Raw genomic sequence first — 25,928 nt, forward strand, 5'->3', positions numbered from 1 at the left:
GGTGCCTTTTCCGGACCAAATAGCGACGGATGCGGAGCGAACGGTGCCGTTGAGGTCGGGGAAGACTTCGTGTACGCGGCCGAGCGGCCACTCACCTCTTCGAGTGGCTGGATCCACAATCAAAACAATATCGTTGACAGCGATATTTCGATTCGGCGCTGTCCATTTTGATCGAGAATTAAGTTTCGGGACGATCTCGCGGAGCCACCTACGCCAGAAATGAGTGATGAGATCTTGAGCTGCTCTCCATCCTTTGGTGGACGGTTTTTCTGACAGATCGATGACGTCCAGGGGTTCGTTCGGATGAGCTTCGAGGAGAAGAAAATGATTGGGGGTCAACGGAATGGGATCTTGCGGGTCGACCGGAACATATTCGAGAGGGCGCCCATTCATTAACGCTGCTGCCCCGACTAAGGCAGATTGCAGAATTTCGTTGGACGCTGTCCGGCCGTTGAGAATGATGCGTAGTGCGGATTTTGCGGACTGAATAAGGCGTTCCCATGAACCGCCAAAATGCGGCGCGACGGGAGGAGAGAAGTGCCATTCGATGCCGCGTTTCGCCAATTTCGATCCAATTCTTTCTTGATTGAACCGCGCCAGACCTTCGGAAATTTCCTTTTCGCCGGCGACTAAGTTTGTGCCGTTGTCGCTATAAACGACACCAGGGCACCCTCGTACATTTGCAAATCGCCAGAAAGCGAGAAGAAACGAGTCAGTCGACAGCGTTTCGGCGAGTTCGATGTGGACGGCTCTGGTCGTTAAACAGGTGAACATCACGCCCCATCTTTTCAACGATCGTCGGAGCATGGTGATGGTCATCGGTCCAAAGTAGTCTATTCCCGTTCCGGAAAATGGGCGAGTGAACGGGCGGAGACGATAAGACGGAAGAGGAGCCATAATTGGCGGGGCTGGTTTTGAACGTAACAGCCGACATCTTGCACACTCTCCGACGACGGATTTTATAATGCGTCTCAGCTTCGGGATGTAATACCGCGATCGGACATCGTGGAGCGTGCGATCAGGTCGCGAATGTTCGAGATAAATGTGTCGCTCACGAATAACCAATCGGGCCAATTTACTTTCGTGATGGAGGATGATAGGATGCTTCATATCTTCGTTGAATGCGCTTCTATCTAGACGGCCACCGACTCTCATGACGGAATTGACGTCGAGAAAGGGGGTATGATGTACCAGCTTTGAATCGACGGGCAATGGGCGCCTTTTGCGGAGAAATTCCAACTCACGGGCGAAATAATGTTGTTGATCGATGCGGAAGGCGAACGTCATTGCCGTGCGGAGCTCGGGGACGGATAAAAAGCTGGGCGTTGATTGGAGCTTTACCTTTGACGAATAATTTCGCGCAAAGCGCCGTAGCCAGCCGACGGATGATTTGAATTTGTCCATAGTTGACACACGTTCGGCAATGCGGATTAGCGGGTGGATGGGTTCGCTCGAAATCGCTCCCATCCAGCGTGACGGGGCAACTTCTGGATCGTCCGAGCTGGGCTCAGATATTTGTTCGGGCGCTGGCCAGTTTTCGCGGGGCATCCGGAGAAATGATGGCCCACAAAACCAACGGTGTTTCGGGTTTAAAGATGACGCTGGAATGCCACGCGAAGCGTCGTCTGCTGGATTGAGCTCGCCCGGAATATGTCGCCACTCTTTTGCCACTGACTGGTCGACGATTTCGGTTATTCGGTGAGCTACAAAAGCGTGGTAGCGGTGGGACGTCGAATGAATCCACTGAAGGACTGTTTGCGAGTCGGTCCAATATATTTTTGGGACGTCCATCAGATTCATTTCGTGTCGGACTGTGCTGACGAGTCGAGCGGCCAACACAGCTCCTTGGAGTTCGAGACGCGGGATCGATAACTGTTTCAACGGTGCCACTCGTGCCTTGCCAAGCACTAAGGCGACACTAACGTCGTCGTCCGAATATGAACATCGGAGATAAACACACGCGCCAAAACCATTCTCGCTGGCATCACAAAACGCATGAAGTTCCAGATGAACGGGTTGGGACACGCGGCGGATGCAACGCGGAATGCGGAGTTTTTCTAGAAGTTTTAGCTCGATGGTCCAATTTGCCCAGATTTTTTGGAATTCTTGGTCCAGCACGTCGTCCCATCCGCACCGGCTGTGCCATATATCTTGCATTAAGATTCGGGCTGGCAAAATGGCGGGGGCAATGAGGCCAAGAGGGTCGTGGACCTTCGATAAACCTTGCAGCACTTCACGCATGGTCGATGCCGGTTTCAGTTCGACTCGATACATGAATTGATCGGTCTCCCAATCCAACAGGATGCCGAGCGCTCTTTCGACCGGGAGCAACTCAGAATTAAAGTCGAGATGAGGACGAGAGAGCTCGGACGGAGCGACTGTCGAGAGAACACGGCGGGATGACGACATCCACTGTACAACGTTAAATCCACCGGTTAGGCATAGGGCCTTGAAGTCCTTGGCGTCGCGAATGGCTTCTTCTTCGTTTTCGGCGGAGTAGAGTAGATTGTCGACATACGTGTTCGACAGCACGAGATCGGCAACTTTCGGATAAAGATGTCGATTATCTTCGGCGGTTTTTCTCAAAGCGAAAATGCACGTCGTTGGTGATGAAACGGCACCGAAAACATGTCGTGTCATTTGGAACACTTTGATTGGTTCGTTACTCCCAGGCGCCTGATACAGGAAACGAAGAGCGGATTGATCGCTTGCTGGAACTTGCACCTGATGGTACATTTTTTCAATGTCTCCGGCAATCGGTACCGGGAATTGACGGAAGCGGAGGAGGACTGCGACTTGGCTGGTTAATAAATCCGGGCCTTGGTAGAGCATGTCGTTGAGGCTGATTCCATTATGCCGAGCCGAGCAGTTGAAAACGACGCGGACTTTGTCCGGCTTATTCACGGACGTGACACCATGATGTGGCAAATAAAACAAGCGACCGGGCGTACCTGTGTCAGACGGATCGACAGGAATAGCGTGGCCGAGCGACAAGTATTCTTGAATGACCTTGTTATATTTTTCGCCGTACGCTGGGTCTCGTTTGAAGCGCTTGGACAAATGTTGCAGCTGCTGCACCGCCGACGAATAGTTGTTTGGCAGCACTGCGGTTTCTTCCTTCCACATTAATGCGACTTCTTGTCGCTCTCCGGTGTGGCGGATAGATTTTTCAAGGATGTCCATCGCCTTCCGGTTTTCGGGAGAGAGAATCGGCTGAGTTGGTTTCTGGACACCGAAGGCTTCGGTTTGCCACAGCCTCGCGATATCTTGTCTCAACTCTAAGTCGGATGGCTGAAAATGGATTTGATAAATCCCGGGTCTTCTTTCGGAGGCCTCGAACACTCGTGATGGCACTGCGCCGGCTACGCACCAACCAAATGGCGTTAGAATGGCATCTGGGCCGGTGTCTCCGGAGTGGCAGCGTTCTTCTAGAATACGATGCGCTCCACGTATATCTCGCCCAATAATGACGGTGACGAGGGCCGAGTCGAATGTGGGCAAATCTAAATCAGCCAGATGATTCCATTCTTTCTTGACGCTGGGCCAATGGCATTTCTTCTTTGCAAAATTCAATTGTGGGACGGTCAATGCATTCATAGTTTTGAATCGTGATTGATCGTCTCTCGGAGAAATGTCGAAGTTGACGGTGCGCGTCGGAATATCTGGATCTTGGCCATGGAAGGTTCTCAGACGGATCGTTTGGGCCTGTCCGGTCAATCCAATTTTGTCGGCCGCATGATCTAAGATAAGAGACGCTTCGCTGCCAGGGTCCAACAGTCCAAACGTGTCGAGATTTTTCTTGCCATTCCAGATTGTGATTGGCACGACGGCCAACAGCACGGACCATGATCTGTCCTTCTCGCGGATGGCGCAGGTGTAGCAATGGGTCGATCCGGCGGTCCCGCCGGTTCCACTGTCGTTTCGCTTTGTCGACACTGCTGTTGCTGGACTTTCGGTCGTCGCACTGACGGACGGCTTCGGAAATAATCGCGGCGCGCCATGTAGGAGACTATGATGGTTGTGTTGACACTCGTCGACACCACACTTTTTGCTGCTGCTACAGTCGCGACCTAAATGACCTTTTTCAAGGCACCGAAGACAGCAACCATTTTTCTTGATGAGGTCGCTCCTTGCGATTACGGATAAATCGGAGAATTTCTTGCAGTCTTGGAGCTTGTGATTGCCGTTGCAAACAAGACATTCTTTTAGGTTCTTGAATTGAACGGTGTTCTGAACCTTCGGTTTCGGATTCGAGTTCGATGCGGTCGATATCGAGAGGATCGTTGGTGAGACGGGCGAATTCAATTTGCTTTGAATTTGCCGGCCCGGTTTTCGGTCTTGTCGTCCAGCTTTTCCTTCTGTCGGTTGAGAATTTGACGCTTTGGCGTGCTTCACAACCATTTCGGCTTTCACGATGGTGTGCAGCCACGGTACAAAATCTTGCAGAGTCAGGAATTGCGGGTGTACTTTTACTATCTTCTTCCCCCACTTGCTTTGAATGTCAGCAGGGAGCTTGTCGAGAATTATTTCTAGTAGGCCGCCGGAATTCAGCTCATTTTCGTAGCCGCCATTTTTCAGCGACGACACGGCGCCACGCAGGGACGTAGAAAATCCTAAGAGGGCTCGATAGTCGTTAAAATGCGGAACTTTCGGAAGATCAAGAATGCTTCTAATGTACGTTCTTGAAATGAGATGAGGATGGCCATATGTACACTCGAGCTCTTCAAGCGCTGCTTCATACAAAGCTGGATCGTTTAGGCAATCGCCCAGACTCTGCTGAATGTTTGATTTCAAACAACTTCGGAGAAGCGCCATTTTTTGAGTGCTTGATATCGCCTGATCGTCGTTGACTAAATCTCTAAAATTGGCGATGAAAGTCGGCCACTTTCTTGGATCGCCATCGAACGGGTCAAGATCTAGTCGCGGCATTCGGAATACGGATTTTCGGTTCGGGGTGTTGCCAGCAGCCGGCCCGCTTTTCGTGTTGTTGAACGACCATTTTGACGAGTCGACTGTCGGGCTGTTCCGACTTTCGGTTTTTTCTGTCGGTTTTTTATTCGCTTCTCCAAATGAAGGCGGAGCGGTGGACTGGAAGAATCTCGCACTATGGTTTTGCGTTCCGAATAAAAGCGGAGCGGTGGGCTGGAAGAATGACGTCCCATAGTTTTGCGCTCCAAAGGAAGGCGGAACGTAGCGGTTGAATGACGGATCTTGATCGCCGTCTAAATTCAAATCGTCAAAGGTGCTGCTGTTGAAAATGCCAGGATTGGAACTTGGATTGGCAGCTTCCGGTTTGTCGCGAGAAAAATTTGGTGTTGGTCGTCGAATCAAATATTCTCTGTTGCCATTGTCGTCCGTTTCCTTGGTCCCTTCAGCTGTAACTTCCGTGTTGTGGCCGCTGAAGTCTACACGCTTTTTCTGGATGGCTCCCTGTCCCGGGGCCTCAGCTTTTTCGGAACGTTCAACTTCTTTTTTCTGCCGTGACAGCTCTTCTAGCTGTTTGATTCGGGTGTCGACGGCTTCCATAGCCCTTTCGTGTTTTTCGTTCGTCTCTCGTTTATCTTTTTCAACCAGAGTTCGATATTGAAGTTCGGCCTCGTCGCTGTCTCTTTTTTCTTTCGCCATCTGATCAGCTTGCTGCTGGAATTTTCGTTGTAGCTCAGCGTTGCGTTCGATTTCGCTGGAAATTCTCACGGAATCGAGGGTCATCTGCGTCAAAGTTATCGTCGCTTTTGAAAGTTGATCTTCGACGCTCCTTCTTAACTCCGCTTCTTGATTTAGACGTTGCTGCATCTCGCTTATGATGGCGGCGGAGTCGGAACGTTGTGACGCTTTCGATTTTGAAACTGATGAACCAACTACCGAGTCTGGATTTTCGGGTTGTTTTGTTAACGTGTTGTTAAACGCTGCTTCGTCGCCGACCGATGAGTGTATGGAGGACCGCGGCGTGCGGATATATCTGTCGATTTTGCCATAAACTTCCATCGTTTTTGCTTCACATTTTCTGATCCAGTCGTTTGGGTCTTCTTTTTTCTTTGCGTTGAAATCTGGCGCTTTGATGTATCGCTCATGAGCCGCTGTGCATTCTTCTAGTTGATCGGCTAGTGACGCGCGATGCACTGCTAGCTCCCGTTTGCTACCCAGTCCAGCGATGTGTTGATTGATTTTTGTAATCAACTTGGTGTGTCTTGCTTTTTCAACCGTGCGCTCACGTTTTAATTGCTTTGCACTGACCAGCGGTGGAGAGTCGCTGTTGTCGGAGCTTTGGTCAAATTCGTCAGATGGGCCCGGCTGATTTTCTAAATCGGCGTCCATCTTATAACTCGGAAAGCAGAAAGTTTGAACGGCGAACGAAGGTGAGATGAAACGATGATGAAAAGAATGATGATCGATGAGGTGAAGATGAAAGACGATTGGCTTTTACTGCACCCCCACTCGTTTGACGGCCAGCTGGCCTTGCGTGGTGCGGGATTCAGGAAAGATCGGGACGGACAGAGTCAAATGCGGAATTCGGAATGCGGAAATTCAGAGACGGATTAATCGGAGTCGGATGCGGAGTCGGAATTTTCGGAGTCGGATTTTCGGAGTTTTCGGAGTCGGATGTTCGGAGTCGGAATTTTCGGAGTCGGATGTTCGGATTTTTCGTCGTCGGATGTTCGGATTCGGAATTTTTCGGAGTCGGATGTTCGAATCGGATTGCAGATTTCGGCGTCGGATGTTCGGATTTTTGGGATTAGCACCAGCCCAACTGGTCGAAACCTAGGACTAAGTGCTTCGGAGTGAATTAGCAACAGCCCAACCGGCCGAAGCCTAGGACTAGCTGCCAACAGACGGGTATCAACAGCCCAACCAGCCGAAGCTTAGGACTAATTGATATTACCGTAATTTTCGGATGGTTCGATCGCAAGCTGCAGGATGAATTCTTCTTGCTCTTGCTCTTCTTGCTTGCCGTTCCCGCTCCCGTTGCACGCCTGCTGACTCTCGGCTTTGTTTGTGACGGGCAGCTTGGCGGGCCCTGCTGGGTTCGCTGTTGCTACGGCGCGGCAGCTTGGTGTTTTGGAGCCAAATGGCCACGTTACGAAGATGAAAAGAGGGTGGGATGGGGGGGAAAAATTTCCCACGTGACTGGCAAAAAAATTGTTGGATTGCGTGACACGGAATTTCTGAGCTGTCGGAGCTCAGAAATTGATAATGAACACAACAAACACGAAAGAGTTACCAAAAGAAGTTCGATGTCGAAGATGTGGTCGGATACGGCACACTAATCACGTTTGACGGCGTCAGATTCGAGTCGCATCGGTCGATGCACCAATTGTTACGAGCGAAATAACGAGTCGATAAATCGAGTGATCAGTGTGGGGGGAAAAAGCTAACACTTTTGTATTGACACGAAAGAGTACAAAATGAAAAATTGAGTTCGATACAAAACGAACTTGAATTGTCTCGAATAGAAAATCGGGAGAGATATTAGCTCTACGGTGTCGGAATTGCCACTGACTCTCGTCTGGACCGCTTTGTCCCGGGATAGGAATTTCGGTGCCCTAAGGGCGCTGAGGTGTCAAATTTCCATCCGTAACAACGACAGTGAACTCCTCCCCATGACGACGGTAGTAGATGCAGGAATCAGAGGTGGAACGTGTTAGTCCAAACTTAATTAGGAAATCATTAAATTTGTTGTTCCAACATCTAGGAGCTTGTTTCAGGCCGTAAAGAGATTTGATCAAGCGGCAGACATCTTTCTCTCTTCCTGGTGATATGAAACCCTCCGGTTGTTCCATGAAAATTTCTTCTTCTAATTCACCATGAAGAAATGCGGTTTTTACATCCAGTTGGATCATGTCAAGATCAAGAGCAGCAACAAGACTAAAAATTACTCGCAGCGCTGTATGTTTCACCACTGGGGCATAGGTGTCGCGATAGTCGATGCCTTTTGTGTGTATCCTTTTGCGACGAGTCTGGCTTTGTACCTCTCTGGAACGTTGTTGTGTCCTGGTTTGACTTTGAAAAGCCACCGACTTTTGATGGTAGCACGATCTGGTGGAAGAGGAACCAATTCCCAGGTTTTGTTTGTCATTAAGGATTCATATTCTTCCAAAATGGCTGCTTTACATTGATCAGCTTGATCACACGACAGCGCTTGTTGATATGAGAGAGGTTCGAATGGCTCAGCAAGTGATTTGGTGAGTTCTGTTGACAAATCGCCTGACGAAGATATGAGTCCCTTGAAATTTTCAAATTTCAGTATGGGTTTTCTAGATGTTCTTTGTGGTTGAACCACCTCAATTTGTTGAATTTCACTGCTTGATCTAGGTGCGTTTTGTTGGAGATCTGGTTGTAGTCCACGTACAGGACTTAGATCGCCCGGATGAAGTTCCTCAGTCAACTCTGTTGTTGATGGGGTTTCTTCCATCAAGATGTCCAATGGTTGATTGACAGGGGATGATTGTCTGACAGTGGCTGTAGGTAAGGTTCCGACAGAATCAGACGACATCATTTCTGTAGCCGGTAGTTCTTCTAGTTCCGTAGGAAAAATAAGTGAGTAATCCGTGTTACTCTCAGTGGAGAAAGGTATCTCTTCTTCATTAAAGATGATGTCTCGGCTAATGAGGACTCGTCGTGTGTCTGGATTCCAAACGCGGTAGGCTTTTGACTCATTGCAGTATCAAACCATAATGCCCATTTTGGCTTTAGCGTCAAGTTTGCGTCGAACAGCATCTGGGACATGAACAAAAGCCTGACATCCAAACGTACGCAGGTGTGAAACGTCGGGTTTTTTACCGTGCCACCTCTCGAATGGAGTTACATCCGATTTTGTTGTTGAAGAGCGATTTAGGACGTATGTTGCAGAGGCTACTGATTCACCCCAGAGTTCGATCGGAACCTTCATCGCGTGCATTTGACTTCTTGCAGCTTCCATTAGTGTACGCATAGTCCTCTCTGATACACCATTTTGTTGGGGTGAATGTGGAGCACTGCTTTCGTGTCGTATTCCATGTTCAGCCAGCCAGGTTACGAGCTCCCCTCCGAAGTATTCGCCGCCCCAGTTGTCAGAGCGAATTGTCTTTACTTCGTTGTTCGTTTATCCTTTTAGTTGTGCGACAAACTCACGAAGACACTGATCCAGTTGAGATTTTTTCTTGAGAAACCGAGTGACAGTCCATCTGCTATAGTCGTCCTTGAAGATTGCAAAATAGCGGGATCCACTGGGTGTTGGAACTTGCATCGGACCACATAAATCAGTATGCACTAATTGACCTGTTTCCGTAGCACGAGTCCGTCCAATTTTGAAAGGAGAACGGTGCATCTTTCCTAAGATACAGCCTTCACACGATTTTTTACAGTCAGTGTTGTTTTCTGATACGTTGAGTCCGGTTGTGTTGTTCAGGGTGACCATTTTTAGAATTGTTTTGAAGTTCAGATGTGCAAAACGATCATGCCAGGTGGCGAGGGGTACGCCAGCTTTCTTCACTGTTAAGGCTGTTGAGCTACCAGTTGTTTCTTTAGCTAGGATGTTAAGATAATAGAGGGTATTTCCAACTCGTTGACCCTGGATCTCAGTTCGCCCACCGCGCACGAAGGTTACAGTCTCGTTAACAAAGTAAACTTCTGAGCCAGCTTGAGTTGCAGCTCCAATGGAGAATAGATTTGTACCTAGTCCTGGTACATATAGGACATCTCTGATCACACCTGTTAGTGAGCACAAGTGATAAGCCAAATCTCTTTTATGGTTGACAACGTATTAATAATTACCATTAAGGTTCACTCCATTTACTAATGATGTGATCTCAACTTCGCCTTTGCCTTTAACAGCAAGTTTTGAATTTCCGATTCCAGTGACAAGCCAATTGTCGTCGTAAACTGACAGAAAGTTCCGCATGATTGGTAACTGGTCAGTCATATGTTGGGTAGCGCCACTATCAGCAAACCAGTCAAACGCTCTGAAACGAAATTCGTTAGTTTGGGTATATAAAGAGAATTGTTTATGTCCACACCTTCTGGTTGAGAAATTCATGAAGGCTGATGTGTATCCAAAGTCTTGGTTGTTGCTTTCATCTCGAATTCTCTTCTGGCATTTGTCAGCCGTGTGGCCTGGCTTTCCACAATGTTTATATGTGCATTGGGGTCTGATGTAATTAGAACCCCGGTCTCCGCGGTAAGGATGACCACCACGGTTTCCACGAAAGTTTCCACGGTTTCCTCGATAGCCACCGCGAAATTGAGAAGAGGCTGTGTTGTAACAGTACAGTTGTTAGTTTATATAAAAAGAATAAAATGCAGTCTAGTATATAACATACATGACTGATCTGGAGTTCCGGAAAAATATGCTGCATCAAGTGAACTAGGTTTGTTCTGACTACGAATATTTGTCATTTTCTCTTCTTTCAATAGCCTCGATGTCAGCAGAGTGATAGTCTTTTCAGCTGCAGGAACACTATCCCAGGCTGATACGAAGTGTAAGTAGTTAGTTGGGAGAGACATAAGAACCTTTGATATGATTTGTAGTTCAGATATCGGTAGTTGTAAGTCGGTAAGTTGAACTGCCATTTGTTGAACCGATGAGATGAATGACATCATGGTTTGACCTATTATACATGGGACTAATCATGTTGTCTTTGAGAAAAAAAGGAAGAGAGAATAAACTTCTCTTACCTGGTTGAAACTTGGTTGAACTCACCCGGGTTAGCAAAGCTCTGACGCCTTAACAGACTAGACAAGTACGAGGGGGAAAAACCGTTCAAACATCAGAAGGTCAAAACCGTGATCTTGAAGTGAATCCTGTAGAAGATAGGCAGCCAATGGAGAGATCTCAAATGTGACGTCATTGGGTCTCGTCGACGAGCGCCTGTAATGACGCGAGTAATGCCCATAATGCCCCGCCGCAGCGTTCTGAGCCTTCTGTAGTGGATACAGTCGCGTTGCTGAAAGATCAGCCAGAAGAAAATTGCCATAGTCTATGTGTGAGAGCACGAAAGCAGAAACAAGTTGGGCAGCAGCCGGCCGTGAGAGAAATATCCGTATCTTGGCAATTCTCCTTAGCTGGTAGAAGGACGTCCGACAGATATTACAGATATTATCAGATATATATTATTAGATTATTAATTTGTTGCTGCATAGTCAAATGTTTGTCTAGGATGACACCAAGGTTCCGAACAGAGTCCGATGGTAGGATAGACGATTCACCAACAATCAGAGGAAGAGCAGCAGTTTTACACCGACTGGACTTAGAGTGCACCACTAGAGCATTAGTCTTTGACTCATTGAACTTGATAAGGTTATACGTCATCCATTGCTTCGTCTCGTCAACACAGGCAGTGATAGAGGAGAAGGCCCACTTCTGGTCATTGTGGTCCGGGTCCAGTGTGAAAGATGTATACATCTGAATATTATCAGAATACAGGTGAACCGCGACACCGCGTCTAATTGAAATGACATGAATAGGGAAGCAACATGATTTAAAACATTCCTTCTTTACACTGGTCCAATCCTTTTAAAAGACATTTTTTCAGATGAGAAATATGATCATTTTTTACTGTTTCACGTTGCATGTCGTATTTTGCTCTTCCCTAATAAGCCTAGCCTGGATTTGATCTTAAAGCAAACAATATCTAGTTTTTTACGCTTTTCAATTTGGTTCGATCTACGGTGACGAGCATATGGTTTATAATGTTCATTGCCTAATTCACCTTGCTGATGATTTTATCTATTTCAAATGCTCTCTTCACGAATTGGCCTCATTTCCATTTGAAACCCTGCTTGGTAAAGTAAAGCGCATGATAAAAAAAAGAGGAAAGGATCTTGCATAACTCTAAAAAAGAATGGGAGAATTAAACAGCAACCCTGCTATGTTAAGAAAATCCAAATTTGATAATGTCAATGCAAATCAATTTTGGATCAATACTGTGAATCACTGTATTTATCCAAAATCTACCCGTGATATTCCGATATCATTTGTATGATATCCGAAAATTGTATTGTTGAAGTAAAATCTATCTACACACATTCAGTTGTTGGATATGAATGTGCTCTCGAAGAAGAGGATTCCCAATTAACTTGTTTTTATAATCGATTATCAATACTTCCTTAAAGCCACAGTGTTGGTGTGTTTGTTTCCCTTGGTGTTTCACGGCAGGAAAAAGGCCAAAAACATGATGAAATTTTGATTTTTAAGATGAAAGGGTTGACACTATCGGCCGGGGCCTGAACGCCGGGGCCTGAACGTCCATGACCCACACTATCTTTAAGCATGCACTATTGTAAATTTTGGCTGCAATGGAGCAACCGAATCAACAAGGGCTCCAACCGGGATGGTGAATAAACACACTTTGAAATAGATACAAGTCAAATAATTGCACGAATTTACCTGATGTAAAATAAATTGCACAATAATCTGAGTCATTTATGCTCTCACTCGAGTTTACTCTCAGAAATGCTGACATAAAATCTATTCGTGCATGCCAAAAATTTACTTAACATCAATTGGCCACAAAGTCCAAATCTGAATGTTCACGATGCACAGTATTAATTATTTTGCAAAAATAGAGCAATTTAACTAAAGGGTGCGTACTTTTAACACAAAAAGCGTCGTAATTTTATACTTCCTTACGACGCCTCGATTTGTTCCTCGTTGTCGCCTTGTCCTTAAGTACAGTTGTACTTCATGACATCTATACAAGTATACAATCTGTACTTCATGGCCTTGTCGTCTGATATGACTTGCAGCTGTTTACGCTAACTATATTAACCGCCGTTACTAATGCGATATTTTCGAAATGCTGTTAAATTCTATTGGACCATTTTACTACTGTCACATTTCTTTTTTAGACACGAAGATTACTGTAACGAGCATCATTAACAGTTAAAAAATTATGGCCTGATGTCTGGAAGTTTTGGAACTGTTAATAGGGAAGGGCAGACGCCTTTCATTTCTAGTTGCTTCTTTTTAATTGTTGGTATGCCTGTAGTTGAGGGCGTAATTGAGCTTCTTCCGGTTGTTGTTTCTGGTCGGAAAACAATATACAGTCGTTTGACCCCTTTTTCAAACTGTTCCTGGACCACAGCATTTTGTATTGGTTTATCTAGTATTAGAAAATGTAACGAAATATTCATGTGCGAGATGTAATTAAATTTGTTCTTACCAAAAGAGTTTTGTGATTTCCAACGCCATAACTCATGGATGTGGAAACCTTTTAATTTCGTTCTGTGCTGGGTGTCGTTTCTTCTTCAGAACCAATTAGACTAAGTAAAGAAGAAATTTGTGATTCTAGGACACCAAATCTGATCCGGAATTTGGATTTGAAGAAACTGTAAATCCTGGTCCAACAGAGCAATGTTCAACACTGTAGTTGGATGAAACAGCTTTAGTGATGGTTGGTAGTACGTCTGAATCAAGTACTGAGAAGCGATTCAAAGAAATGTTTGATTCTGCAGCTTCAAATATATTGTCATCTGTCGAGTAAAATTTCTCTTTTTCGCTTTCTGACACGCGATTTTCTGTTTGTAAAAGTTGCATTATAAATTATTGGTTAATGCAATTAAATGAAATATATCCCGTTATACTTTTTTCGATAATTTTTCTTGAAATCACATTAGAAGTTGATGTATTTACACCAGCAATGACTTCGTCAATGGTTTCGCCTACTGTGTCATTTCCCGCGTCTTGAGAGCAATCATCTGTAGAATAGTCATCTGCAAGACATTAGTCAATGTGTTCAAGGATATGTTTTTCATTTATGCCCCCACTCCATCAGCTACAGTGAGACGATAGCCAATGAGTTTTAGCTTTGTTGTTGGATCCTCATCTGTCACTTTTGCGTTACGTAATACACGACAAAACATGCGAAAGTTGACAGCTTTGGCACGGGCATAGGGAAGAGGGATTTCTAACATTCCCCCTTACCATTAAAGAAAGCCAGGTAGTCTACAAGAGGAGTCCAACATTGAAGTTCCTGACCTAATTTTCCGCTTTAGTTTGCTGTTTTACCAATATCAATAAAAAAATTATAAATACCTTTGTGGCAAAGGTATATCATTTCACTGTCATCTTCTGTATCAACCTTTTGTTTGACAATTTGGTATGCGTCATCTTTTCTTTAATTACAATTTTTTTTCTTCTCTTCTCCAGCAAGGAAGAAGTCGTGTTGATCAGGAGCTATGGTGCATTTCAGATATTCTCTGTATTTTTGCGTTATTCCACTATTGTTGGTGATTGATTTTTGCTTTGAATTCCGAATAGATGTCCTACAAAAATTTCAAATTTAAACAACTTAGAAATTGTAAACTTATAAATTTATTCTTAATATTTTAACTCACCAAAAATGCGGAGAAGTTCTACCTACAATGGCGCGTTCCTGAACCAATGTATGATTTGTGCGTTGATTACTCACTGCATGAATTATTTTTTTTTGCAAATCAACGTAACTTTTCAGATTTCCACGTTCCATTAATTTATATAAGGTAATTAATTTTTTCATTACAGGAAAATCATCATTGTCATCGCGTAAATACGAAAACCACATCTAAATTGATTTCAACTTTTAAAAGTGATCACAAACAGAAATGTTTTTCAAAAAGAATTACCTTTGCGACTACTTTAGTACCAGGACTGTGTACTCCAGCAATGGAAGGTCCCACAACTAAGTCTGTATCATTACGTTTTTTAATTGAAACGTAGTTGTCGAGTAAGAGTTCCGTAAATACACCAGCTATTGTTTGGCATTTCAGGTTTTCAATTTGAATAAACAAAAAATTTTGTCTTCTCTTGCTGTCCTTTCCGCTTCCTCCTCCATTTCCCTTTTAATAATCCAATTATGTTTTTGTTTAATGTTAAAAATATTAATATTATTTGAATTTAGGCCTACATGTATTCATAAATTAATAATGCTGTCAAAAGTCTTGAATCGATATCATATTCAATGTGCGCATTCGCTTTTAACCTAAACAGAGTAAACTTTTTCAAGGTGGGAATAGACATTTGTTCAAGACATAAACAATGCGAAAAAAAAGCACCGAACACTTCATTTCGCCAAAGGTATAATAGGGAGCTATATAACTTTTAGCATTGATAAATGAGTTAAAGGGTGGGAGTCTTTAAATTAATAATTCTGTCAAAAGTCTTGAATCGATATCGATACGGTTCCGACTGGGTCGCGTCAACCAGCGGCATTTTTTTTTCGATGAGGAGAAAAGATGCCTAAAACGGAAAAAGCCTGTGCCTACTGCATCTCAGTTAGCCACCCTAACTCCGGTTTTGGATACCTTCGGCATCATTCGAGTAGGGGGCAGACAGCAACATTCGTCACTTCCTGAAGACGTAAAACACCCGATTGTTTTATCATCAGACAGTCAACTGGCTATAATGGTAATCAGCGACATTCATAAACTTAACCTTCATTACCTTCATACCGAACCAACTCTACACTATATACGCGCCCAATACCATGTTCTTCACCCGAGAGCTACCATCAACAAAGTCATCTGCCATAGTTTTTCGTGCAAACTCAAAACAAGCCAACCAGATCCTTCTCTGATTGGCGCCTTCACCTCCAGGGAGTCGTCTGAAGTCTCACCTTCCGCCTTTCACCAATGTCGGAATTGATTTTTTGGCCCTTTATCATTCGTCATGTTCCGGAGAACTGTCATGCGTTATGGTGTTATGTCTAACTGCTTGGAATACCGTGCAGTTCATCTCGAGATCGGAGATTGGCTCGACTTGGAATCATTCGTCAACGTATTTTCTCACAGATCACCGTTGTTTTTCCAAGTTGTGCTACAGTGAATGGCACTAATTTGGTAGCAGGAGAACAAGAAATCAACATAGCACTATCATGATGAAAACCGCAAGAACTGGTTCGAAAAATTACAAATTGAAAAAACCAGTTGACTGGCATTTTAGCGCCCCCCCCCCCCCCCCGCAGCAGCTCCACGTTTGGGAGGCTCCTGGGAGCTTTCAATAAAATCTGCGAAAACCGCTCTACGTGGCATCCTTTGGCTAGAGAGCCACAGGCATTGCGCCCGCTTTGTCTGACCCATCCGATCCGACCCCCCACCTCACCCCACCTCACCCCCCCCCCCCCGCCCAGCTAAAACCCACAACGGACAAAGCGAGGCCCAATACCTTAGGCTCTCTAGCACATAAAACCTTCCAACGACTGCTGCGTTGCCGCGATGGACACAAATGTGAAAAAGCATGTCAAACAGCCCTATCCTATCAGAGTCATCAAACCTATGATTACTGCGCTCAACTTTGAATCCTTCCATAAGCCTTAGATGACCAATCAAGCAAAATCTAGCTATTTAGCCTACACGGGGGTCGGTGGCTGTGTCATTTACTAGCTGGTAGGGGCTTTTCTACGAATTTTTTCTAAGTCCTTTTGTCTGTCGCTCTTTTCCTTTTTCCATAGTATTAAAATTATCTACGTTAAGAACGATGGGTTTGCTTATAAAAATATTTTCATTTTGTATTGATTAATCTATTTTTTTTTTAAATTAAATAAAAAAAAAGCAAAAATAGACGGTGCGCGAACAACGTATCTCCCCGTACCCCTATCGTTATAATCCAATGCTCTATCCATTTAGCTACCGATTCCGGATGTATCCTTAAAAAAGAACAAAGTGATGTCCCTATGTGGTAACACAGACTAAGAATAGAAAGACGACTATCTCCTATACAGCCAATGAGGATCATGCTCGTGGCTCCCGCTGGGGCGCTGCGATCAATTTAGAGGAGACTTTTCGGTGAATTTTCCTTTATCCCTACTGATTAGAGTCTTCACACACCTTAATTTTAAAAATTGACTTTTTGTGCTAAGTTTTTACTTTTTACTTTGTTATTTTGTTCGTGATTTCTTGATTATGCAATAAAAATGTCAAATAGATTGGTTTATTTATTTGTGCCGTAATAAATTGGACACCCTTTCTCGCTTAATTTGTGACGAATTATTTATGAATCGTGAAACGCTGGATTCTTGTGTCATTTGGAATTCAGGAAAATTTAGGCGCCAAATAGTCTTATAAGTAGTGGTGGTCTTAGTCTTAGTATGCCGTACCATGGCAAAGCAGCTAAAATAGAATAATAGTTTTTACAAATGTGTCGTGATTTAAGGACAAGAGATGCCGGAATATTGTTTCATTCAAGGTTGTCCTAATCATTATCGTGGGAAGAAAACCTTGGGTGCTACTACTAATGTAACAGATCCCAAAAAATCACGATTGTTTTATGTACCAAAAGACTACATTTTAACAAGCGATCCGCCACTCAAAGAGACCGTTTTGGGGGTTTTTGATTTAGCGAAAATCGTCGCTGGGGGTTCTAAAAATTAACAAATAGATGGGTTTTGTGCAAAATTTTTCGCTAAGTCGATTGCTAAAAACCGCAATCGCCTAGCTTTTGTAATTTGGGAGAAAAAAAAAAAAACTGAGAGGGGGTAGCCGAAATTTGGACTTTTTTTTCGTTTTTTGTGCAGCAGTTTTCTCGTCAACTGCTGCACCTAAAAATGATCCAATTGGTTTAAAATGATGGGATAGCCCGTCTCTTCAAACCATTTTAATGTTTTTTAAATATTCGGCTTAGAAGCCGAGATATTAATGATTGAAATTTTGAAAAAAATTTCCAAAAATTTCTTCGTTTTTTGGCCATGCCGGCCTTCATCCCGTAAGCCACCTAGCGCTCGCGAAAGCAAAATTTCCCCCTCTTTGCCTTTAGGGTCTGTTGGGGTGACCACCCCCTCTCGATATGTGTAGGCTGACGTTATGATGGAGACCACCCCAACAGACAGCAGTTGACGAGAAAACTGCTGCACAAAAAACGAAAAAAAAGTCCAAATTTCGGCTACCCTCTCTCAGTTTTTTTTAAATTTCTCCCAAACTACAAAAGCTAGGCGATTGCGGTTTTTAGCAATCGACTTAGCGAAAAATTTTGCACAAAACCCATCTATTTGTTTATTTTTAGAACCCCCAGCGACGATTTTCGCTAATTCAAAAACTCCCAAAACGGTCTCTTTGAGTGGCGGATCGCTTGTTAAAGAATATCTGGTCTGAGAAAATTCCTATCAATGGCACTGACTTAAAAAAACTTCTAGGTTGTGTGAATTTCACTTTAAAGAAGAAGACATCGTAAAAGAAGATAAATTTATCATTGATGGACAAGTGAAATGTATTCCACGACAAAATTGGACATTAAAAAAGGATGCTTATCCACAGATTTTCCCATGTAAGAAATAATAACCATTGCTAATTATTATAACTTTTTTGTACATAAACCTTACATATGTTTTGTTGCAACATACAGTCACAGATACAGTGCAGAGAAAACCACCAGCTGAAAGAAAGCCACTCAACGACACAACCAATACTTACAAGGGACTAACCCCTTCCAGATCAAGAACGAGTAAAGAAAAATTAAGAAATGAAGCTGGCTTCAAACCAACCAAGAAAGTGGTAACACACATACAAGAAATGATTCCCAAAGAACCAAATGAAGAAGCAGTTGATGTAGACCCATCTTTTGAAGCTATTACTTGTCGTGCTGTAGAAGAGAATCCCCCACTCATACAGCAGGAAATTGATAGCATTATTCTACCATCATCATCTTGGAGAAGAGGAGATTTTTCTGTCGAAGGTTGTATTAATTATTTTGAAATCCAAGAAAAAGAAAAAAGTGTTGCTATACAAAAAATAGCATCTGTTGATTTTAAAAAACGGACATTCTCGCACACTATACTCAATCGTGACATCACCGAAATTGAGGGGAAAAACGGCGGTACTTTCACGTCAGTGGCAGAAGTAGAAGACATGCTAAGAAAACTACATGAAGCAAGAATCTGCCCAGGAATAGTAAACAATCCTGAAAAGTATCCCCAACAAAATTCTGGATTGGTTCGTAATGGGAAATTGGTTGATGGAATTTGGAGAGCTTATAAGTAGGTTAATTCCTTGTTCATATCAATAACTATAAACTCATAATTTTTTAAATTTCACTGTTGTAGTCTTCTTCTATCTGATACTGACACAACCAACAAATGCACCTGTTGCAAATTTCTACATAAGGCTTTGCAGATGCAAATGAAAAGGATGAAGACGCTGAAGATGCATACAAAAGTTAATCACAAGTATTTAACCATGAAGCAGCTGTCCCACAAAGTAGCTGCTAAAGCCGAAAATGAAGCAAGGCGAAAATATATACTGAAAAAGAAAAAAGAAGAGATAGCAGTAAATTTTAGACTGCAATTTTTGGTTATCTTAAAATACATTTTATATTCGTGTATTGTAGGCACTGAAAGCAGAGATAAAAGACATGCGCATGCAGGTTGCAACATTGAAGAACGACGAAATAAATGTTATATTAGACAAGATTAATGATGAAAAGGTATAAGATTTGTTGAATTCTTCCCATTTTAACTAGTGAAGTCTATTGCTTCTATTTGTCTTATGCCTTCGTTTTTACATTTTCTATTAATTTTACGGTAGTAACAAAACAACCAGTAACTACTAACAACCTAAACATGTTACGGTTATTTCCATACAGCCCAAAACAATCCATGTTCCCCTATCCGACATTCCTTAAATCACCATGAGTTTGTATGTGAACATAGTGCTGTAGTGACCCCATAGTGACGCCTATATGACGAATTTTTCTTTTTTTATACTGAAAAAGTATGTAGTATATTCAACAATTCTGTATCCCCTAGCATTCACCTACACATTCCCAACATCTCCCATAAATAAGTATCGGAAGTACATCACATATTTTACAAATTATACTTGTGTACTGATTAATTCAACTATTTTAGAAAGGTAAAGTTAACTTTAACGCACTTTTTTGTCATTTATAGGAAAAATTGGTTGTGAAAACGATTATCGCTAAATCAAGATGTAAAGATAAGTACAATAAGGATATGCGTTTCGAGATGGAATGGCTCTTGGAATGTCTTTTGATAAGAGTGAAGAGTCCGGCAACGTACGAACATCTGAGAGTAAATAACATCCTTCCTCTTCCCTCGAAGGACACTTTAAGAAAGATGATAAGTAGTCTGTCACCGGAATTCGGTTTTAATGACTTCGCACTACAGTGCATAAGAAGAAATTTGAAGAATAAGTCGCTACCTGAACGATATGGATCACTCATGTGGGACGAGATGTCGATCACACAGGATTTGCATTTTGACAAACATACCTTTAAATTTAAAGGATTTACTTATCTACGTGCCGATCCTTCAGATATTGAGGAAGAAGATAGCAACATTTCTGCCCTGGACGATTCTTGGAAGGAAGAAGAAGAAAATTCCGTCCCCTTAGAGACCCCAGAGTTAGCCGAACACGCTTTAGTTATCATTTTTCGACCCTTCAAAGAAAGATGGATTCAACCGATAGGCGTTTTTGCGTCCAAAAATGCCGCATCTGGCACTCAATTGCATAAGCTAATATTAAAAGCAATTATTTTATTGGAAGAATGCGATGCACGAGTACTAACAACCGTATGTGATGGATCGCAACCAAATAATACGGCTTGGAAACTATTTGGAATTTTTGGATGTAACTCCGATACAGCTGCGTTAAATCACAAAATGAAGCATCCAACGGCTGATGGTGATATTTATTTTTTGCGAGATGTTCCACATCTCTTTAAATGTATCCGGAACCACATTTTTAACCACAAGGAAGTCCAGGTATGCGTTTCATGGAAGGTAGTAATTATAAATTTATAACCAAAATATTACTATTTCAGGCTTCTGGGAAAACAATAAGATACTCTGATCTTTTGAATTTATTTCAACACGACGTAAAAAGAGGAAGCACCGGATTAAGTGTAGTGCCAAAGTTAAGACCAGTGCATCTGTCCCCGAATAGTTTTCAAAAAATGAATGTCAAGCTGGCTGTACAGGTAGTCAATTTTGTTTATTTTTGCATCAATACTTACTAGAATCACGCTAGAATGATCATGTGTTTATTACTCATTTGCCTATTCCATGTAATTGTAGGTTCTTTCCAAATCAGTAGCTGATGCTCTTCAGCTATACCGGACACATGAGAACGAGGAATTGTCTGCCCAATTTTCTGGTACAGAACCATTGGAGAATCTTTTTAGACAACTGGATGAATCTTTTGACGTTATGAATGCAAGGTGTCCCATTGATGGAATTACACCGAGAAATTGGAATGGATGAGAATGTGGACGACGAGCAGTATATATACAACACCTGATAACAAATTATTAGTTCTTTTCTTCATTAATTCTGATTTGCATTATTTCTAGGTACTATCAAATTTATTCAAGTGTCTCGAGGAAACGGAAGAAGCCGCTTTCGGAATATTACCAGACAATTTATTGGAAGATGAAGTACTGCTGCAAGATACAACAAACGTTGGCCCTCAAGATATGAACATGGCGAAACCCGCTGAAGAAACTGTCATTGATTTAGAATGCTATACGTAGAGTTATGCAGAATGCAATGCGGATAGTGATCCTGTATTGAAGTCTACAGAAGGAAATTCTACGGAAGATGTGCCTATTATTTATGAGCCGTTTCTCTCCAAAGTAACTCTTGACATTCTCAGGGTTACGATACTAAGCACCATTGACGTTGTTGAACTTCTGTTCCAAGACAACTACAAATACGTCCCGACAGGAAAATTTAATGAGGATTGTATAGAGGTACGGAATATGGACAACATTTTTTTGTTCTTAACAGTCTATTATCAACTGTTGAGACACCTAAATTTTACAAGTTCTTACGTTCTCAATTTTTTACTTTTTTAGCGTTTCTTTGGCATCATTAGAATGAGTGGGAGATGTGGCGATAAACCAACAGCCACGTCCTTCTTGGAACTCTTTCGGCTTCTCTCGCTCTACTATCCAACTAAGCAGATTTTGCGTGGTTCAAATTGTGATGATAAAGAAGAGAAGCAAGTTTTGCTAACGTCTTACACTTCGTGGATGAAACAACAATTCAAATGCAACAAACAAAAACTATCAGAAAACAAAAAGTATTTCGATAACATTTTATTGAAGGGAATTGTTCGCGAAATTCAACTTAAAAACGATTCTTCCCATGAAGAACCTACCATATTAGATGATTCAGCAAAAGGAAAGAAGCTTGATGTCCTAGACTGTGATGTAATATACTATATCTGTGGATATATGGTACACTCGTACAGAAAGAAGGGAAAAAGACAGAATTCGTCATTCTGTCAAGATTGCCTAGTCACTGTCGACATAAGTCCTGAGGATTTACCCCCGAATTTCACAGCGTCAAAACTCACCAACATCAAGAAACGGGGAAGATTGATATTCAGTTCATACAATCTGTTTAAATTGATTTGTGTCGTAGAGGAGTCATTTTTTTCGTTGGCTGAGAAAAACAGAGTGTTTTTAAGAGATGCCTTTGAGTCAGTTTTGGTAGCAGTTGCTGAGAGAAACTTGCCATTGATGGAGTAGTTGGACATCCTGCGTTGTGCATTCTCCGCAAATGCGAAAATCTCATTTGTGTCCAACTCGGTCTGTGTCGCCTACAGCGTCTTATGGGAAAACCAACTTCTCCTCGGTAAAAAAATTGTTTTCTTATTTATGACTCTGATTTTCCCCCCTTTTCTTCCTAACAGTGAATACTTTATTCATTCCTCTATTACCTAATTTTTATTTCTATCCCCAATTCAATCTGGTTAATTTTTAATTAATTTTTGTTTGTGACTGGTTTTTTTGTTCGTCTCCTGTAGCAGACGTTTCTAGACGTTTCTAGACAGAATCGACCACGCTACGAACGAAATTCTTCTGCTACAGGAGACAACAAAAAAACCAGTCACAAACAAAAATTAATTAAAAATTAACCAGATTGAATTGGGGATAGAAATAAAAATTAGGTAATAGAAAAATGAATAAAGTATTCACTGTTAGGAAGAAAAGAGGGGAAATCAAAGTTATAGGTAAGAAAACAACTGTTTTAACGGGAAGAAGTTGGTTTTTCCATAAGACGCTGTAGGCGACACAGATCAAGTTGGACACAAATGAGATTTTCGAATTTGCGGAGAATGCGCAACGCAGGATGTCCAACTACTCCATTGGGTGTATTAGTCACCAAAAAGAAATGATGACAGCTGCAATTTTCCAATATCTCATTTTACGTTTCAGGTGTTTTTCAAAAGCGAAATTCATTGAGATCGTCGAACAAAAAAAAACAGAATCACACGCTCAGATGAAAAAAAAACTTGGCAAATTTGTTCGGCGTTAAAATTATTTCATTTCTACGATACAATGTTGTGATAAAAGTTGATAACATATGCGATATGTAAAACAGTCAAAATAAATAAAGTCAATTTAATGATAAAATTCGTAACATATTGATTAATTTAATGAATAACATAATATTTCTGGGTGTTGTTACTTGATTCGTACAACATAAATATCATAATTCACACATCGCGCCTAAATTTTCCTGAATTCCAAACGACACAAGAATCCAGCGTTTCACGATTCATTATAAATCGTCACAAAATAAGCGGGAAAGGGTGTCCATAAAACCAATTTATTACGGCACAAATAAATAAACCAATCTATTTGACATTTTTATTGCATAATCAAGAAATCACGAACAAAATAACAAAGTAAAAAGTAAAAACTTAGCACAAAAAGTCAATTTTTAAAATTAAGGTGTGTGAAGACTCTAATCAGTAGGGATAAAGGAAAATTCACCGAAAAGTCTCCTCTAAATCGATCGCAGCGCCGCAGCGGGAGCCACGAGCATGATCCAAGACGGTTCCTCTCAGCCCTATAGGGACGATCGTGGTCTTTCCCCTCTTAGTCTGTGGTGGTAAGAAAGTGGCAAAAATAGTCGAATGAAGTTTTTAGTTTACTCGCTAGATGGATAATTAGATCGCGGAAGTTGGAGGCGGAATAGAGTTTGCTGGAGGAGTGTACTCGCTAGATGGCTAATTAGATCGCGGAAGTAGGAGGCGGAATAGAGTTTGCTGAAGGGGTATGGCTTCCAGACCCCGTAAGAAAGTCATCGTCTCTGAGAGAATTCCCCGCCATATGGCTGCAGTAACCATAGGTTTGATGACTCTGATCCTATGTGATCTGATTTGTGTTTGCGCGGATACGATGATTTCATGGGATTTAGGTAAATTGTGTATTTTTCATTTTTTTATTTTTTTTTATTTTTCATATTTTTCAAGATCCGGCAGTGCAGAGGGGAATTTTCCCTTCCTGGGGTGCCGCCCCCAAAACATTTTGAAATAAATAGATAATGAAGTGAAATACTTCCAAAAGTCTAGCGGAAATTAACAAAAACTCCCTATTTTCCCTTTTTGCTGGGGAAAGTTCCAAAAAATGGTTCAGCAACCACACGTAGTTGTCGCACAACGCCTATAACAGTGTCAGACAACATACGGTTGTGTGAAACCGCGGGGCTTCGCCGCGCCATCTCATATCTCAATAGTTGAATTTTCCACCCACTAGATGTCATCACGCCAAGGACTGATTGTACAGGGTAGTTTTCACGGCTGACTTGCTTGCTAGTTTTTCCAAAAAATCGTTTTGATTAAGGGCGCTATCCGCGGCCTCTCTTAGCACTATGGAAGCCCAAAACCGCCACTTTTTCAATATAATAATGATTTTCAAAATATCATTATATAAAACAGAAAAGAATATATAAAAAACAAATTCAATATAAAACTGAAAAAAGTATTATATAAAAACCAAAAAGAGTGTAATATAAAAAACAAAAAGTTGATATAAAAAGCAAAAAAAGTCAATATAAAACCCAAAAAAAAGTCAATATATATAAAAAATATTCAATATATATTAAAAAAAAATTCAGTTTAAAAACTGAAAATGTATTATATTAAAACCAAAAAGAGTATAATATAAAAAACAAAAAGTTGATATAAAAAGCAAAAAAAAGTCAATATAAAACCCCCAAAAAGTTCAATATATAATCCCAAAAAAGTTCAATATAAAAACGGCAGCCACCTAGCGGTCAAAATAATTACTTCATGCCACATCTCCACCCCCTTTATAGCCAGTTTGAATCCAGTAGTACAAACGGGCATTTAATCACAAAATAAAAAAACGAGCAAGCGCTTAAATAACGCTACCTAATGCGCGTCGCTCTAAATTATTATTTTTTTAAATGTCAAGCGAAGTAAAACGACTGCGGCTGACTGCGGCGACTGGTCAGACGAGTAACGTGAGCCCGTCCGATTTTTTAAAGCGCTTATCGCTGGTCCGTCCACTATTTTAGCGCTGTCGCCCGTTCGCTGTTTTCGGCGGCTCATTATAAGCTTGCGAAAAATAAGCCATTCAAATGATTTGCACTAAGCGCGCGTTGCGCTAGCAATTGGTTTGCGATAAACTTGCGCGCGATGCGGTAAATATATATTTAGCGCAATTTATTTCATTGTATTATTTACGAAACGCCCAAGCGCTTCGTTAATAAAAGTAATAAATGCGACAGGTAAAACGATTGCGGCGACTGGACAAGTTGCGCACACCCGTTGATAATTTTAGCGCTTGTCTCGAGTCCGTTTATAACTTACGAAACACGCAAGCGTTAAAATAAATGTTTAACGCTTCTTGCGCGATATGTGCTCAATTTGAGCGTATTATTTAATCCTATATTTAAAAAAGCGAAAGCGCTTAAATAACGCTACTTAATGCGAATGGCTCTAAATTATTTGTTTGTATTGAATGCAAAGGGAAACCACTGCGCTGACTGGTTAGACGAGTAATGCGAGCCCGTCCGCTATTTCCGCTGGTCCTTCCGCTGTTTTCGGCGGATCATTGCGTGAAAAATAATTAATTGAAATGTTTCGCGCTAGATCTAGCGCTATCGAAGCGATCGTGGGACTAGCCATGTGTTTGCGATGAACTTGCGCGTGATTCGTTATATTTAGGGCAATTTATTTCATTGCATTATTTAGGAAACGCGCAAGCGTTT

General features: G+C 42.0%; 1 protein-coding gene and 1 long non-coding RNA gene across 2 annotated transcripts; one reads left to right on the forward strand and one right to left on the reverse strand.

Annotated features, from left to right (window-relative positions):
- Nucleotides 1-712: 712 nt before the first annotated feature.
- On the reverse strand, nucleotides 713-5,985 carry LOC124348694. Its single transcript, XM_046798967.1, has 2 exons — nucleotides 992-5,985; nucleotides 713-908 (listed from the first exon to the last, which is right to left on the reverse strand). Exons 1-2 carry the CDS (start codon nucleotides 5,983-5,985, stop codon nucleotides 713-715), a joined length of 5,190 nt encoding a protein of 1,729 aa, XP_046654923.1.
- A 12,037-nt stretch (nucleotides 5,986-18,022) lies between these two features.
- LOC124348360 lies at nucleotides 18,023-19,364 on the forward strand. The gene is made up of 3 exons (XR_006919951.1): nucleotides 18,023-18,208; nucleotides 18,287-19,206; nucleotides 19,268-19,364. It is a non-coding gene; the product is annotated as an uncharacterized LOC124348360 (long non-coding RNA).
- The last annotated feature ends 6,564 nt before the right edge of the window (nucleotides 19,365-25,928 follow it).

The sequence above is a fragment of the Daphnia pulicaria genome, chromosome 7 (assembly GCF_021234035.1).
Source record: "Daphnia pulicaria isolate SC F1-1A chromosome 7, SC_F0-13Bv2, whole genome shotgun sequence".
Lineage (NCBI taxonomy): Eukaryota > Metazoa > Arthropoda > Branchiopoda > Diplostraca > Daphniidae > Daphnia > Daphnia pulicaria.